Raw genomic sequence first — 12,778 nt, forward strand, 5'->3', positions numbered from 1 at the left:
AGCTTAAAAATTTGAACTGATGAGAGAAAAGCAATTCACAGTCCAACACACTTGCATCCAATAATTTGGGTTCCCTGTCTTCGGGAAATTACAAATGTCCCAACATAATCTCATAATTAACAGAGTAAAAAGTGATAGGTATCAAACACATCATACAATTTATAGCCAACAAAAGTCCTAAAATACATCACCACTACTGCAGTTTGATTTACCAGCCAATGGAAGAACAGGCACCTGCGTAGGCTGATGTGTTAATTATGACAAGTTTTCATTGTCATAGTGCTGCAATCCTATACACACTTGCCAGGGAGCAAATGCCATCAAACATAGTGGGAATACTTCTGAGTAAAATATGCACAGGACTGCCCAACCAATGTAACCCCTACTCTTTAAGGGTTAAAACAGTAGGTGATATAGGCTTGTCAGTAGGGGGCTGCAAGTTGAATAGTAGGGAGTACCATATATGGTCAAAAAGGTGCAATCCTCCTCAGAGGATCTAGAGGCCTGCTGAAGAAGGTCACTGCAGAGAGCGCTCCTGTGGGTTGGTTATTTCTTAAGCCTATATTTATTATTTTCAGGCTTTCAAGAAGGGGACAGAAACAGACTGTATCTCAACACCAGAGCAAAGAAAGCACTCTAAGCAAGCCAACACCAACACCAAAAGGAAAAACTTCCATTTGGACACATGAGTCTGGGCATGTCTCTGTAACCTTTTCATTTTATTTTGAAAAATCTGTTATTTGTGTTAAGAAAGAAACTGTAAAGTACAAAGTTATCATTTAATCATTGTTAAAGAAATCTCACAAGGCAAGATTACACTGCCAATTGTAAAATAACCCATACTTGGTGTGAAGAAAGTGTTATACCTGCACATCTATTATTTTTCTGATAGACTTGGATGCTCCTTTCCCAATAGTAGCTTGTCTCCCTGTCTTGTATCATCTCTTTGTTTCAAAATGGCACAACAGGATAATGTGTAGGCAATTGTGGCCATTGTCAATATTCCTACAAAGAACAGAACATGATGCCCCATCTGCATATCCTATCTCCAGTCCTAATCCAAAGTTATGTTTTAGAACATAAGAACAGCCTTGCTGGATCAGGCCCAAGGCCCATCTAGTCCAGCATCCTGTTTTGCACAGTGTCCAGTTCGCACAGTCTCTCACAGTGTCAGAAGTGAACTTTCCCTCATCTTCCAGAGTGCACTGTTAGGGATGTGCACAGAACCGGTGGGGGGTGGCTCAAAGGTGGGGCATACCTTTAAGGGCAGGGGAGGGTGCCCTTACTCCTCCCGCTGTGTTTCCCCCACTGGTGCTCCATTTTAAAAGCGTCAGTCAGGGCGGCAGTGTACCTCCCTGCTGTCCCGTGTCCTCTTTGGCTAGAAGTAACTGGAAGTACCCAATGAGTGAGTGTGACATGCACGCTGTATACTTCCTGTTACTTCTGGCCACAGAGGACATGGGGCGGCAGGGAGGTATGCTGCCGACCTGATGGACACTTTTAAAATGGAGCACCAGCGGGGGAAACACAGCAGGAGGGGTAAGGCCACCCTCTGTCAAGGTCTTGACCGGACTTGGCTGCATGCTGTCAACGTATAGTTTGACGAATGTTGTTTTTCAGCAGTGAGTAGCCGGCTGACAACGTGATTTATAGTGCAAGCCACGAGAGCTCCCAGCTGGCAGGGATTTAAGGCTTATCAGCCCTCTGCAAGAGGCGTTTGCTTTTCCTAATAGTCTCCAATTGATCCCTGCGTCTCGTGACATGCCGCTGTTGGGCGGTCAGAGGGGGTTGGTTGCATAGCTCTTCTTCCGATTGGTCTTTCACGATTTCTGCTGCCTCAGGTTGTTGTGCCTGCTCAGAGTCATTATCCGCAGCTGTTTCATGAACACTGACAGCCAGGCTCTGCCCCTCAGACACTCCTGCATCGCCTGGAAAGTTGACAGCTTCCCCTTCCTCCTCGCTGTCGGAGATCGAGGGCGTGACACCCTCCCCCGCCCTTAAAGGTATGCCCCCGACCTTCAAATTTAAAAGGGCCTCTGAACAGGTTCATGCACATCGCTATCCACTGCTGCCTTCACTAACTCTCTGCTCACTGGAGTATAATATGGAGTTATGGCTATTTAGCTGGAATTTAATTCTCTAAAGCCAAGTCATGAGTATATTGAGATAGCTCAATCTCTAATCTGCCCATCAGACAGAAGTCTGAAGCTAAATAATCCCAATACTAGAGTGCTGGAACTTGTAAAGTACAAGGTGAAAGTCAGCCTACACTCCTTTCCTCCTTGCCCCAGTCCTGCTCACAAAGTTCTGTAGTGCCCAGTCACACTTTTTGCTTGCCTACCTCTGTTCCCATCCCCTGCACAGAGCCCCTTGTAATCCCTTAGGTCTGTGTCAGGATTTTATCCCGGGCAAAATGATTTCATACTTACCTCACAGCAGCTACACTTCATATCAACATGATATGAAAAGCCCCTTCTCCTCTGTGATTGGCTGCTTCGAGTCACATGTGTTGCAACACAGAGACCCATGAGAAGTCCATACACATGTTTCCCCTGCACATCTGTGTAGTAAACATGTTTATGTTTGAAGCAAACCTGAGCTATTACTTGAGGTCGAATCACATTGTCAATGGCCCTGTAAGCACGTTTTTATAGCTGAAGTGCTAATGTTAGAAAGGAAATAATGTGAACTGGATGTGAGGAAGAGTCCAATTCTATTCTGCCCCACTCACCTGATTTGAGAAGTAGAATTTGATCATTTTGACACAGCTCCATGAAGCCCGTTATCCGCTTTGCAAATTCCACCACGTACTGAATGGCATGCGTGATCTGGATTGCACATTGCTGCCACAATGCTTCTCTTGACTTCCCAAATAAATGTGCAAGGGAAAGGAAAGCAGACAGTGAGTATGTTCTTCAGATGATAATCACAGTGTAAGTTGATCCTTTGGATGTTAAATGGTCAGCCAGCTTTGTTTAATCAAAACTAAGCTGTTTAGATTTGCAAGATCAACATTGATGACAATTGCACATGCTATATTTACAGATCCTGTGTCAGAAGAAGGAAAATTCAATTGCTTTAGCCTGCTGTCTAAGTCACTGAACAAAAATAGTGAAAATAATAGTGAAATAATTTAGTCTGGTAAAATATTATGTAGTCTTAAAATTATTGCTTTTTATAGCCAAGGGAGGTAGCAAAAAAAAGTTATATAGCTTTCCCATGAAAGGCGTCAGTGAAAACAGCATTAATCCTTCTACTATGATTTAAAATTCATTTAGGAGTAATGTTTAGGTGTACTAAATGTGGAATTTAGTACACAAAGGTACGGGGGTGGGATCACTGTGCTGTGAATCACAGAATACTTTCTACTGGAAGCTTCCATGAGAGTCTTTAAATTCTAAGGAAGTAAGTTTCCTGTCCTTGTGGCTACCATGAGATCAGTCTTTCGTCTTCCTCATGACTCCTAGTCATTGTCCACTTAGGCCATACAGATGTTGTTGCTCCACCTCTGTACAGGTTGTGGTTTTGGGGTCAGAAAAATCACCCTTTCTGAAAACTGTCACAGACTATGCACCCATATCTCACCTTTAGTTGTTTTGTTGCAACTGGTAGTTTGAGCCATGGTTGCTTCAGATAATTTGTACATGACAAGTGACCAGAAGCATCATGCAATGCCCCATTTACCACACTCCCTTTTCTCTAGGGCAGTGTTCCCTAAACTTCTGACAGTGGAGGCATGCTTTTTTCCTGAATTAAAATTGGAAGCACATTTCACTTTTACATCCCAATGTGTAAGAGCAAGAATTCCCCATCCTCAATGGAGCCTTCCTCTTGTGAACAGAGCCAGCCCCTCCTCTACAGTGTAAGAGTACACAGTGTGCCTGCTTATGGAAGGGGAAGAGGCAAAACTATCTTTCTCATGGGGTGTCACACAAGAGGACCCCTAATCTTGAATAAAGGGGCTGCTGCTAGAAGGAGGAAATTTTAAAGCCCTCATGCCCAGTGGAGTACCTGGGTGTACCAGTCTGAATCTTGGCCTGGCTTGGCTGCCCATGAGGAGCACCAGGAACCCAGTGGCTCCCAGCGGTGCCTCAGCAGCAAACCCCATGAAGAAGCTGGGCTCTTAAATGAGGTTAAGGGAGCGAGTACTTCCTTAACCCCATGTAACTGACTATGTGTCAGCGTGGCTCTTTCAGCTGGTGCTGAAACACTGACAGGCGCCCACTTGTCACTGGCGGCGGGGGGGGGGGGGGCGGTCCCTACAATGCACCACACACTCGTGAGGTGCATTGGGGCATTTCCAGGGACTAGAATGACGCATCCCGACCCCTGCACCTCCGCACTGCCTGTGGCAGGCAGGGACCGTCTGGATGTGCGATTCGTGCACCCAGCAACTGTGGGTCATCTGTAGTGAAGGCGAGCTTCTGCCGCCTGTCCTCAAGCCCTTTCACTCGATTGTGAGAAGGGCTCACTGTGGATTCTCTAGGGAAAGGAAAAATTCATCATCGGCACTGACTCCACCTCATTTCTGCCATGCTCCAAGTTTATTCTTTTGCAAAGAGGTACAGAAAGTACAAGGCACAGAAGGCAGCTGCAACACTCTGCTTGAGATTAGCTTGGGGCACATCTACACATTCCATTAAGTACAAGGTTGGGGTCAATGTGCTGGATTTTAAAGATTAAGTTATACGGGGGAGGGGAGGTGGGGGGATTGGGATCCAAACTATAACATGGGGGATGGGGCCTTAAACCTGTTGTTCAGATACCCCAGTAGCAATAGAAACTCTCCCATTGGCTGCTGCTTCCCCAGGAGGGAAGTTTCTATTGTTCATGGAGTTTCTGTTGGGAAATAGAAAGAGTTCTATTGGGAAACAGGTTCTATTGTTGCCAGTGGGAGAGCTTCTATTGCTGCTGGGGGAAAAGGACTTTGCCACCTTTTTAAAAGGTCATTTTCAGAATTTCAGTCATTAAGGGTGTTGTTCAGCAATTAACTGGATGAGGCAGTACACCAAATGACTGTCATTAGCAAGGAACTAGGAAAGCTGGAGACACTCTATTGCCATTTTGTACCTTGCTCTGGTATACTTTGATTTCTTCATATGTGTGGGTTTGCCAGGCTAGCTGGTGTAGTTCCTCTATTGTGTACTGACACGTCTCCAAATGGGACTTAATGATATTCTGTGCAATTCGATCTACAAAAGAGGGACAAAAAGAAGAAGCAAGAAATGCTTAATGTTTGCATCAGGAATGACTGTGACATAATCAGCCCTTGGAAGAAGCTGCTATATAATGAGCTGAACAATAATGGCAGAAATGCTATCCTTGTTGCAGTGACTCACATGTCACTCATATTTAGTGGTACAGCATTAAAATCATCACATTGAGTGGAATATTGTATCATTAATCCAAAGTCATGTAAAATCCATCAGCGTAGTAACTGTATAATTTAAGAATGTCATTAAAGGATCTCTGGAACTATCCAAGGTTAAAACGGCATCATTGTTCCATTCACAAGCAAACATTCAGTGGGCTTGTTCACACAACCAAATGGGGGGTGGGGGGGTCAGTGGAAAATATCCAACCTTGGTACAGACAGACAAGCGGAGCCTCCATTGGGTTCTGCAAGCTCTGCACCGAGATGACCAAGGCAACTGCTGGCTCTGTCATTTGAACCGGAAGCTGGGTCCTTTAAGTATCCCACAAAGCACTGTGCTCCCAGTAGACAGGCAGCCCTCATTGTGCAATCAATTCTCCTTGTTTGGCCCCTCTAGCCACAGAACTCTCTGATGCAGATGGTGGCCACTGGCCTGCAGTTGGGAGCAGCTGAGAATGGCACAGACACCCTCACGACCAAACTCTGATGTGGGACAGCTGCTATTTTTGTCCTACCTCATTTAGGACATGGGTACACAAGCTGGGCTATGCACATGTGCAGGAGATGGGTCAGCAGAATTCCTGTGGCTCCACACGAGCCTGTATACCTGCATTTCTTGCCTCCTATCCCAAAAATGATGGTTGTGAGAACAGCCCCATTGTTGGTTGTCCATCTTTGTGCAAACTTGTCCTTGTACCTAGGTCACAGCTTTTGCATTCAGAAGACATTTATTGAAATTATTAAAAATATTTTTATCCCACTTTTCAAAGCAAAAACCTTTCAAAATGTGGCTTACAAAACAAGCCTTAAGAATAATAAATAAAAATATAATACATGTTGGATGATACAGCAACTAATTCCTACCTCAAATAATGACATATTTAGAATGTCGATGCTGCAAACTGAAGTTAATGGAGAGTTGCTACAATGAGACATTCTGCCATACAGCAATGCTGCAGCAAAAGTCAATTAAATACATAACAGAGGCTATGAAATATTATGCATTGAACTATTTGTGAGCAGCATCACCTCAGCAAGCATGTGGATAGGCCAAACACTACATGATGCCATCACCAACATTTAAAAAGAAAGGCTCTTGAGTCTGTACCAAAAATGTGCATGGTGAGCCAATAGGGCTGTCAGCTTTAATTAAAAAAATAAAATAAAATCTTGCACTGTGGCTTGATGCCAGCACAAGAGAGAGATATTGGCAGCAGATGTTGCTTTGGAAAGTTTGTCTTCCTTTGCATTAAAAAACTGTATTATACCTGACAGTACACTAGCCACACATTAACTCTGAGATACTTATGTCCAACATACCCCATCAGCTTTGCTTTTTACATTTGACAACAACAAATATTTGTATTCCGCTTTTCAACAAATGTTTCTAAAGCAGTTTACATAGAGTATGAATAAATAAATAAATAAAATGGCTACCTGTCCCCAAAGGGCTCACAATCTAAAAAAAAAGAAACACGGTAGACACTAGCAACAGTCACTGGAGGAATGCTGTGCTGGGGATGGATAGGGCCAGTTGCTCTCCCCCAGCTAAATATAGAGAATCACCATGTTTAAAAGGTAGCTCTTTGCCCAGTTAGCAGGGGTTGAGTTCAGGATAGTGAGAAGTACAACTGGTTTTTAGATTGCACAGTCTAAATGATGGTAAGCATTTGAATTCCTTTATAAACTGAATATCAAACCAGTAGGCAAATGCAGTCACTTGCATCTGAAATCTTTGTCCACAATGTGCATATGAATGTGTTATCAGCTCATGCACCAGCACAAAGAGCAAAAATAACTCCTTTGTTGCTGTTTTGTTGTATTTTGTGTTCTGGACAAGCCTGTAAAATTCTGGCCAGATAGCAAATATAAGCCAGCTCACAAACAATTCCATAAACTGTAGCAGGTACCAAATAGAGCAATTCAAAGCAACCTCCCCAAAGTGGTCCAAATGAGTCCATTGAGCAAGGGAACTAATAGCTAGAAATGCCCATTTGCAGCATATCCGTTTGCGTCAACTGTCTTGTAATCTTTTGGTTTGACACAGCTAATATTTAGGGTACATGCTGAGAGCTGCTTCTCTTAATTTTTGGAAATGTTCTTTATTTGGGAAGGAGTTTGGCTGCATTTCCCATATTGCTATACATCTGATGCCTGGTGCTATGGCTGCACACTCCACCTGTTTCCCATATAGAAGCCTAAGATGATGGTAAACTGCATCTAGGTGTGCGGTGCCTTAGGGTGGGCAGCAGAAACAGCCACTGCCGAGAAGGCTCTGTCTGCTGCTGACATCTGAAAAGGAGCCAGGTGCAAAGGCAGCCTTGAGATTCTTGTGCCGCAGGCCAGCACAGGAAGGCTGCGCTTGGACTCAGGGGACGGGAGTCTGACAGCTCATTCTGTTGGCTTATTAGAGTTGCATAAGCATCAGAGGCTGCTTTCTTTCTTTCTTAGTTGGCACTGATGAAAGGGAAAAAGGGATTAGTGCTCGACTGGAAGGCAGTGGGCTGAAAGATCCCCCAAAAAGTCTTTTGATAGAAGTTGGAGATGAAAAGGACAAGTTAATGTGGGCTTTTCCTCAGACCAACAGAGCACATGCCAGTTAAAGGGGGTTGGTGGTTTAAAAAAAAGAGAGTGGACAGTTGCGTTTTGCCAGGGCACATAAGGACTGCTGCAGCTTTCAGCCACATTAAAGTGTGCCGTCAATTCAATTTCGACTCCTGGTGCCCACCGAGCCCTGTGGTTTTCTTTGGTAGAATACAGGAGGGGTTTACCATTGCCTCCTCCCATGCAGTATGAGATGATTCATTCATTCATGCATTCATTCAATTTTTATACCACCCTTTCATCTTCCTATATCGCTGCTGCCTGATATAGGTGTGGAAATATATCAGCGGTGATTCAAACCAGCACCCTTCTGTTTGTTAGTCAAGCATTTCCCTGCTGCACCACTTAAGGTGACTCAGCCACATTACACGGCCTTTATTTCAACCCAAAGAATCACAGTTTATCAAAATCTCCTGATATTCAGAATTCATTTTCTGTCCTCCTATCCATACCTTTGGACACACTGGCCATGGAAGATACCCAAGATGACACTTCTGAACAACTGGTTAGAACTTCTTCCTACAGCAAGTGAAGCTCATATTCTGTTGTTCAGACTGATCATTGGATGACTCTTCACTATCAAATGACCAATTTCTCTTCTTCCTTCCTGGATAACTGTAACTCTCTCCCAGCCAGTCATTCCACCTAACTGGCTCTGTCTTGCATCTCTTATTCAACCACCCCAAAGCCTTCTCGGACATCCCCATTCTTTCTCATGAAGTCAAGCCACACCACTGTATCCCTGTCATACTTCAACCTTGATTCCAGGGGCGTAGCAAGGTTGGAGTGGGCCCAGAGACGAGATTTTAAAATGGGCCCCCCCCACCCAAAGTCCAGGGCCTCCGCACATCCCAGGCCCCCAAGGATTTAAGTCTGATATTCCAAAATAAGTATGCTGCCTGGAAATACATTTCACTGAATACACACACGCACACGTCACAATATATAGTGATATACATTGAGTACTATACATTTGTTTTACTTTTAATGCCTAGAACACATTAGAAAGATGAATCATTAAAATGGCCCCCTCGCTGCAGATTAGCAAAGGAGACTTTCAACCATGCAGGGTGAACCTATGTTTGTTTTCTCAGAATTCTGAACAAATTCAGTCAAGTTTGATTCCAGGAGGTTTTTCACAGGAGGCTTTTAAAGCCCTTTAAGACACATCTCCTCTGGAATGGAGGTGCTGCAGTCACATGTTGGCCAGATTTACCCTGAAGTCCCTGCAAGTTATTGGGGAGCAGTTCACACACAAGAAAAATAAAATAAAATAAAAGCACAACACATGCTTCACAGTTCTCACTCAGACCTTCTGGGTTGCAAAACAACTTGAACATAAGTGCATTTATAAATGAATGAATGAATGAATGAATAAAATAAATATAATACTGTTTCTTCCAGAAGTTTTTGTAATTTTCTGCCATGAAACAAGCCACTTATAGGACTTTTTAGATAGTTTTTTTTAAGCCAGCAAATTTTCCAAGCTGTTTAAAAATAAATATTACTCAGTCCCTCCCACCCATATCAAAGCCCTATGGCAAGCAGATCCCTATATATCTGGGGTGGGGGGTGGAAGGTAACCACAACAAGGAGTTCACACTCTACCTGGCAGCAAGTGGTCTTCTGCTGCAGAGACCAGTGGTGGCCACTCTGGCTGCCTCCTCCTTCCTGGCTGGCTTGGGCCCTACTGGAGTTCAGGCTTCACAGAGGCCTACACCAGACCTCCGTGGAAGCCCCGCCCACCCGCCGATCAGCTGAGAGGCGGGAGAAAAGGAGCTCTGTCTGCTGCTTGATTGCCGGCCAGGAGAACAAGCTGGACAGACGGCGAAGAGGGCAAGTGGCTGAGGGGCCTTGGGGCTGGGCAGGGGGCAATGGGGAGTCACGTGAGGTGCCTCTGGGGGGCCCCTCCAGGCAGTGGGGCCCCCAGACAACTGTCTCCCCTTGCCCCACCATTGTTACGCGCCTGCTTGATTCTCATGTCCTATTGCTCCTTTACACTGTTGTTGACTTTCCACCTTTTAGCAATAGCAATAGCACTTACATTTATATACCGCTCTATAGCTGGAAGCTCTCTAAGCGATTTGCAATGATTTAGCATATTGCCCCCCAACATTCTGGGTACTCATTTTACCGACCTCGGAAGGATGGAAGGCTGAGTCAACCTTGAGCCCCTGGTCAGGATCGAACTTGTAACCTTCTGGTTACAGGGCGGCAGTTTTACCACTGCGCCACCAGGGGCTCAATTTAGCATTAGCTGCTTATGCTGGTCCAACATGACTGTAATAAAGATTGATTGGTCGATTGGTGTTAGCATGCTCTGGGTCAGTACTATGATTAAAGTGTGCTCTTGAGTTGGTGTTGACTCCTGGTGACCACAGAGCCTGTGGTTGTCTATGGTAGAATACAGGAGGGGTTTACCATTGCCATCTCTCACGCAGTATGAGATAATGCCTTTCAGCATCTTCCTGTATCGCTGCTGCCCAATATAGGAGTTTCTCGTATTCTGGGAAACACACGAGTGGGGATTCGAACCAGGAAACTCTGGCTTGCTAGTCAAGTCATTTCCCTGCTGTGCATAGGCATGTTTTATGTGGCCTTAGGCAGAAAAGTGGGATACAAGTTTTAGGATGAGGAACAAGTTGCTTGGCAACTATTCATCATTGTGCCATGATTCATCATGCAATCAGTTTTTCAGCTGGGGTCAATTTTCACATCATATTTTTCATTCCTAATCAGCACCAGCATTCAGGATTGGCATCACTGGGCACCTGCTGAGGGCTCAGGGCCCTCAGAAGGTCCCACTGCTGATCCCTGAGGCCACTTATGTGCTCACAGCCTTCATGTGGTGGTGTTGGAATGACTTTCTTGGGGCCTGCCCAGATAGGAGGGGCGCATGCAGTTTGCTGAGGGCCCCCTGAAACCTTCAAAATATAATGTGAAAAAGGTTTAGACATGCCATGACTATCATGTATAGTGCTTGAAATGGCCTTTGCGTGATGATTTACTTCAGCAAGCACACTAATGTGTAACATTGTCACCAGATACTTCCAGATAATGTGGAAATGGCCCATATCAGTGTCAGTGATCGCTAGGAATTTGTGGCCTGGGAATGTCTGCACAGGACATGGAAGAACAACTTAATGAGGAGATGTCCATGTTACAACGGTGGTAGGGAAAACCATTGCATGAGGGCTGTTTCAATGGTTTCCCAACTGATAACCCTAACATGAGGCTATGCTTCAGATTCAGTAATCTGGGCTGCTATTGCAGTTGCATTGCAGATAGATGTGAGGATACATCCTTTCCATGTTACAATCTGTGTCATGGGAGTGATTTGTGGGCGACTGAAAAGTGATCCCTCCATCACTTTTTTCATATATAATATGTACATGAAATGCACAATACAGCCATCATCATTGAGGAATCGCATGAGTAGACAGAATAATGGATGAACTTGCAAAATGGAACATACAAGGAAGGATGTGCTGGACAAATATTGAGCTGTTATTGCCTAGTGCAGGGTACAGAGTATTGCCTACTGCAGGGTACCAGAAGCCTTAAACCTGGGGCTCTGGCAGAAGGGTTCAGATGCCTTCCTCCCTGTGCCATCACAGCAGCTCCGAGGCAAAGAGGATGGTCAGCCTGCTCATTGCTGCAGTGCAGTGCCATTCATGTAATGGTCAGATCTGGTACTGCAGCTCTTCAGCCCAAGTGACTTGAGGAACTGAGAGGGACCTGGTTGGCCCAATATAACATTTGTTTCAGGCTTGGCTCCTTAGCAGCACTACTTAACTGGGCAGCAACCTCTCTTTGCCTTGCCCAGTCTCTACTAGTTCACTCAGTATTTGACTCAGTCCAGTCCTGTCTACATCATCTTCTGACTTTCTGATATTCATCTACCTAATCTGCCACTGGAATCCAGTCATGTCTGTTACCTCTGGCCCTTTGAACCCTCATCTGTCTACAACTGAACAACCTAGCTGCAGCTTGGCTCAAAGTCGGGCCAAGGCTTGACATTAGCAATACAAATATGTTAAGGCTCCTCTCACATGTGGCTAAAATTAGGTTAGGGAAGCCAGCCCAATTTTAGCCAGGCGTGAGAACCAAAGGGAACCGCATAGCTCCCAGTGGCGGCTCGGCATCAAACCCTCCTGGTTATCCTGCCTCTTAACCTGGGTTTTGGGTGCAAGGGCACCCAAAAAGCAGGTTAAGTGATTGTGTGTCATTATGGTGCAACTTCGCAGCACCCTGACTAACAAGTAGCCCCCCACTGAGAAGGCTACAACAAATCTTCCAGCCTTGGGAGGCTCCCCAGAAGGCACCGCACACTCGTGTGGTGCTTTCAGGGACTTCCGGGGGTGGGAAGCCCCCAAGCCCCACTGATCACATTGGCTCCGTGACAGAGCCGGTAATCGTCTTGGCAGCCGATTCGGCTGCCCAGGGACAACTGAGTGATCGTCTGTGGGGAAAGCGGATCAAACCATTTCTCCCCGCAAACCCCCTTTAGGCTCTTCACACTGCTCATGTGAAAAGCCTCTTTGTGTGTCTATGATCTCATGTTTTATTTACATAGGCTGAGATCCAGTACTATGCTAGTGCAGTAGTGCTGAGTTCCAAATTAATGGTGTGTCATCAAAATATATTGGTACTTTTCATGCAAGCTTCGAGGCCAGATTTTGGTGATGCACAATAGGTTTTAAAAGGAAGGAGAGAATGGGTTGGTTCTCACAACTGTGAAAGCAGGACTTAGAGGCAGTATACCCAGGGATTCCTGGTTGTGAGAACCCACAGGAATCC

At 45.1% G+C, this 12,778-nt stretch overlaps 1 protein-coding gene across 6 annotated transcripts in view; it reads right to left on the bottom strand.

Annotated features, from left to right (window-relative positions):
* RORB (RAR related orphan receptor B) overlaps positions 1-12,778 on the bottom strand; it is a 210,942-nt gene that overhangs the window by 20,308 nt on the left and 177,856 nt on the right. For all 6 annotated transcript variants that reach the window (XM_053298312.1, XM_053298311.1, XM_053298310.1 and 3 more), the window contains 2 exons: positions 5,071-5,192; positions 2,732-2,864 (listed from right to left, as the gene is read on the bottom strand). In XM_053298312.1, coding sequence (XP_053154287.1) covers positions 2,732-2,864; positions 5,071-5,192 — 255 coding nt within the window. The remainder of the gene's footprint in view (positions 1-2,731; positions 2,865-5,070; positions 5,193-12,778) is intronic.

The sequence above is a fragment of the Hemicordylus capensis genome, chromosome 2, assembly GCF_027244095.1.
Source record: "Hemicordylus capensis ecotype Gifberg chromosome 2, rHemCap1.1.pri, whole genome shotgun sequence".
Lineage (NCBI taxonomy): Eukaryota > Metazoa > Chordata > Lepidosauria > Squamata > Cordylidae > Hemicordylus > Hemicordylus capensis.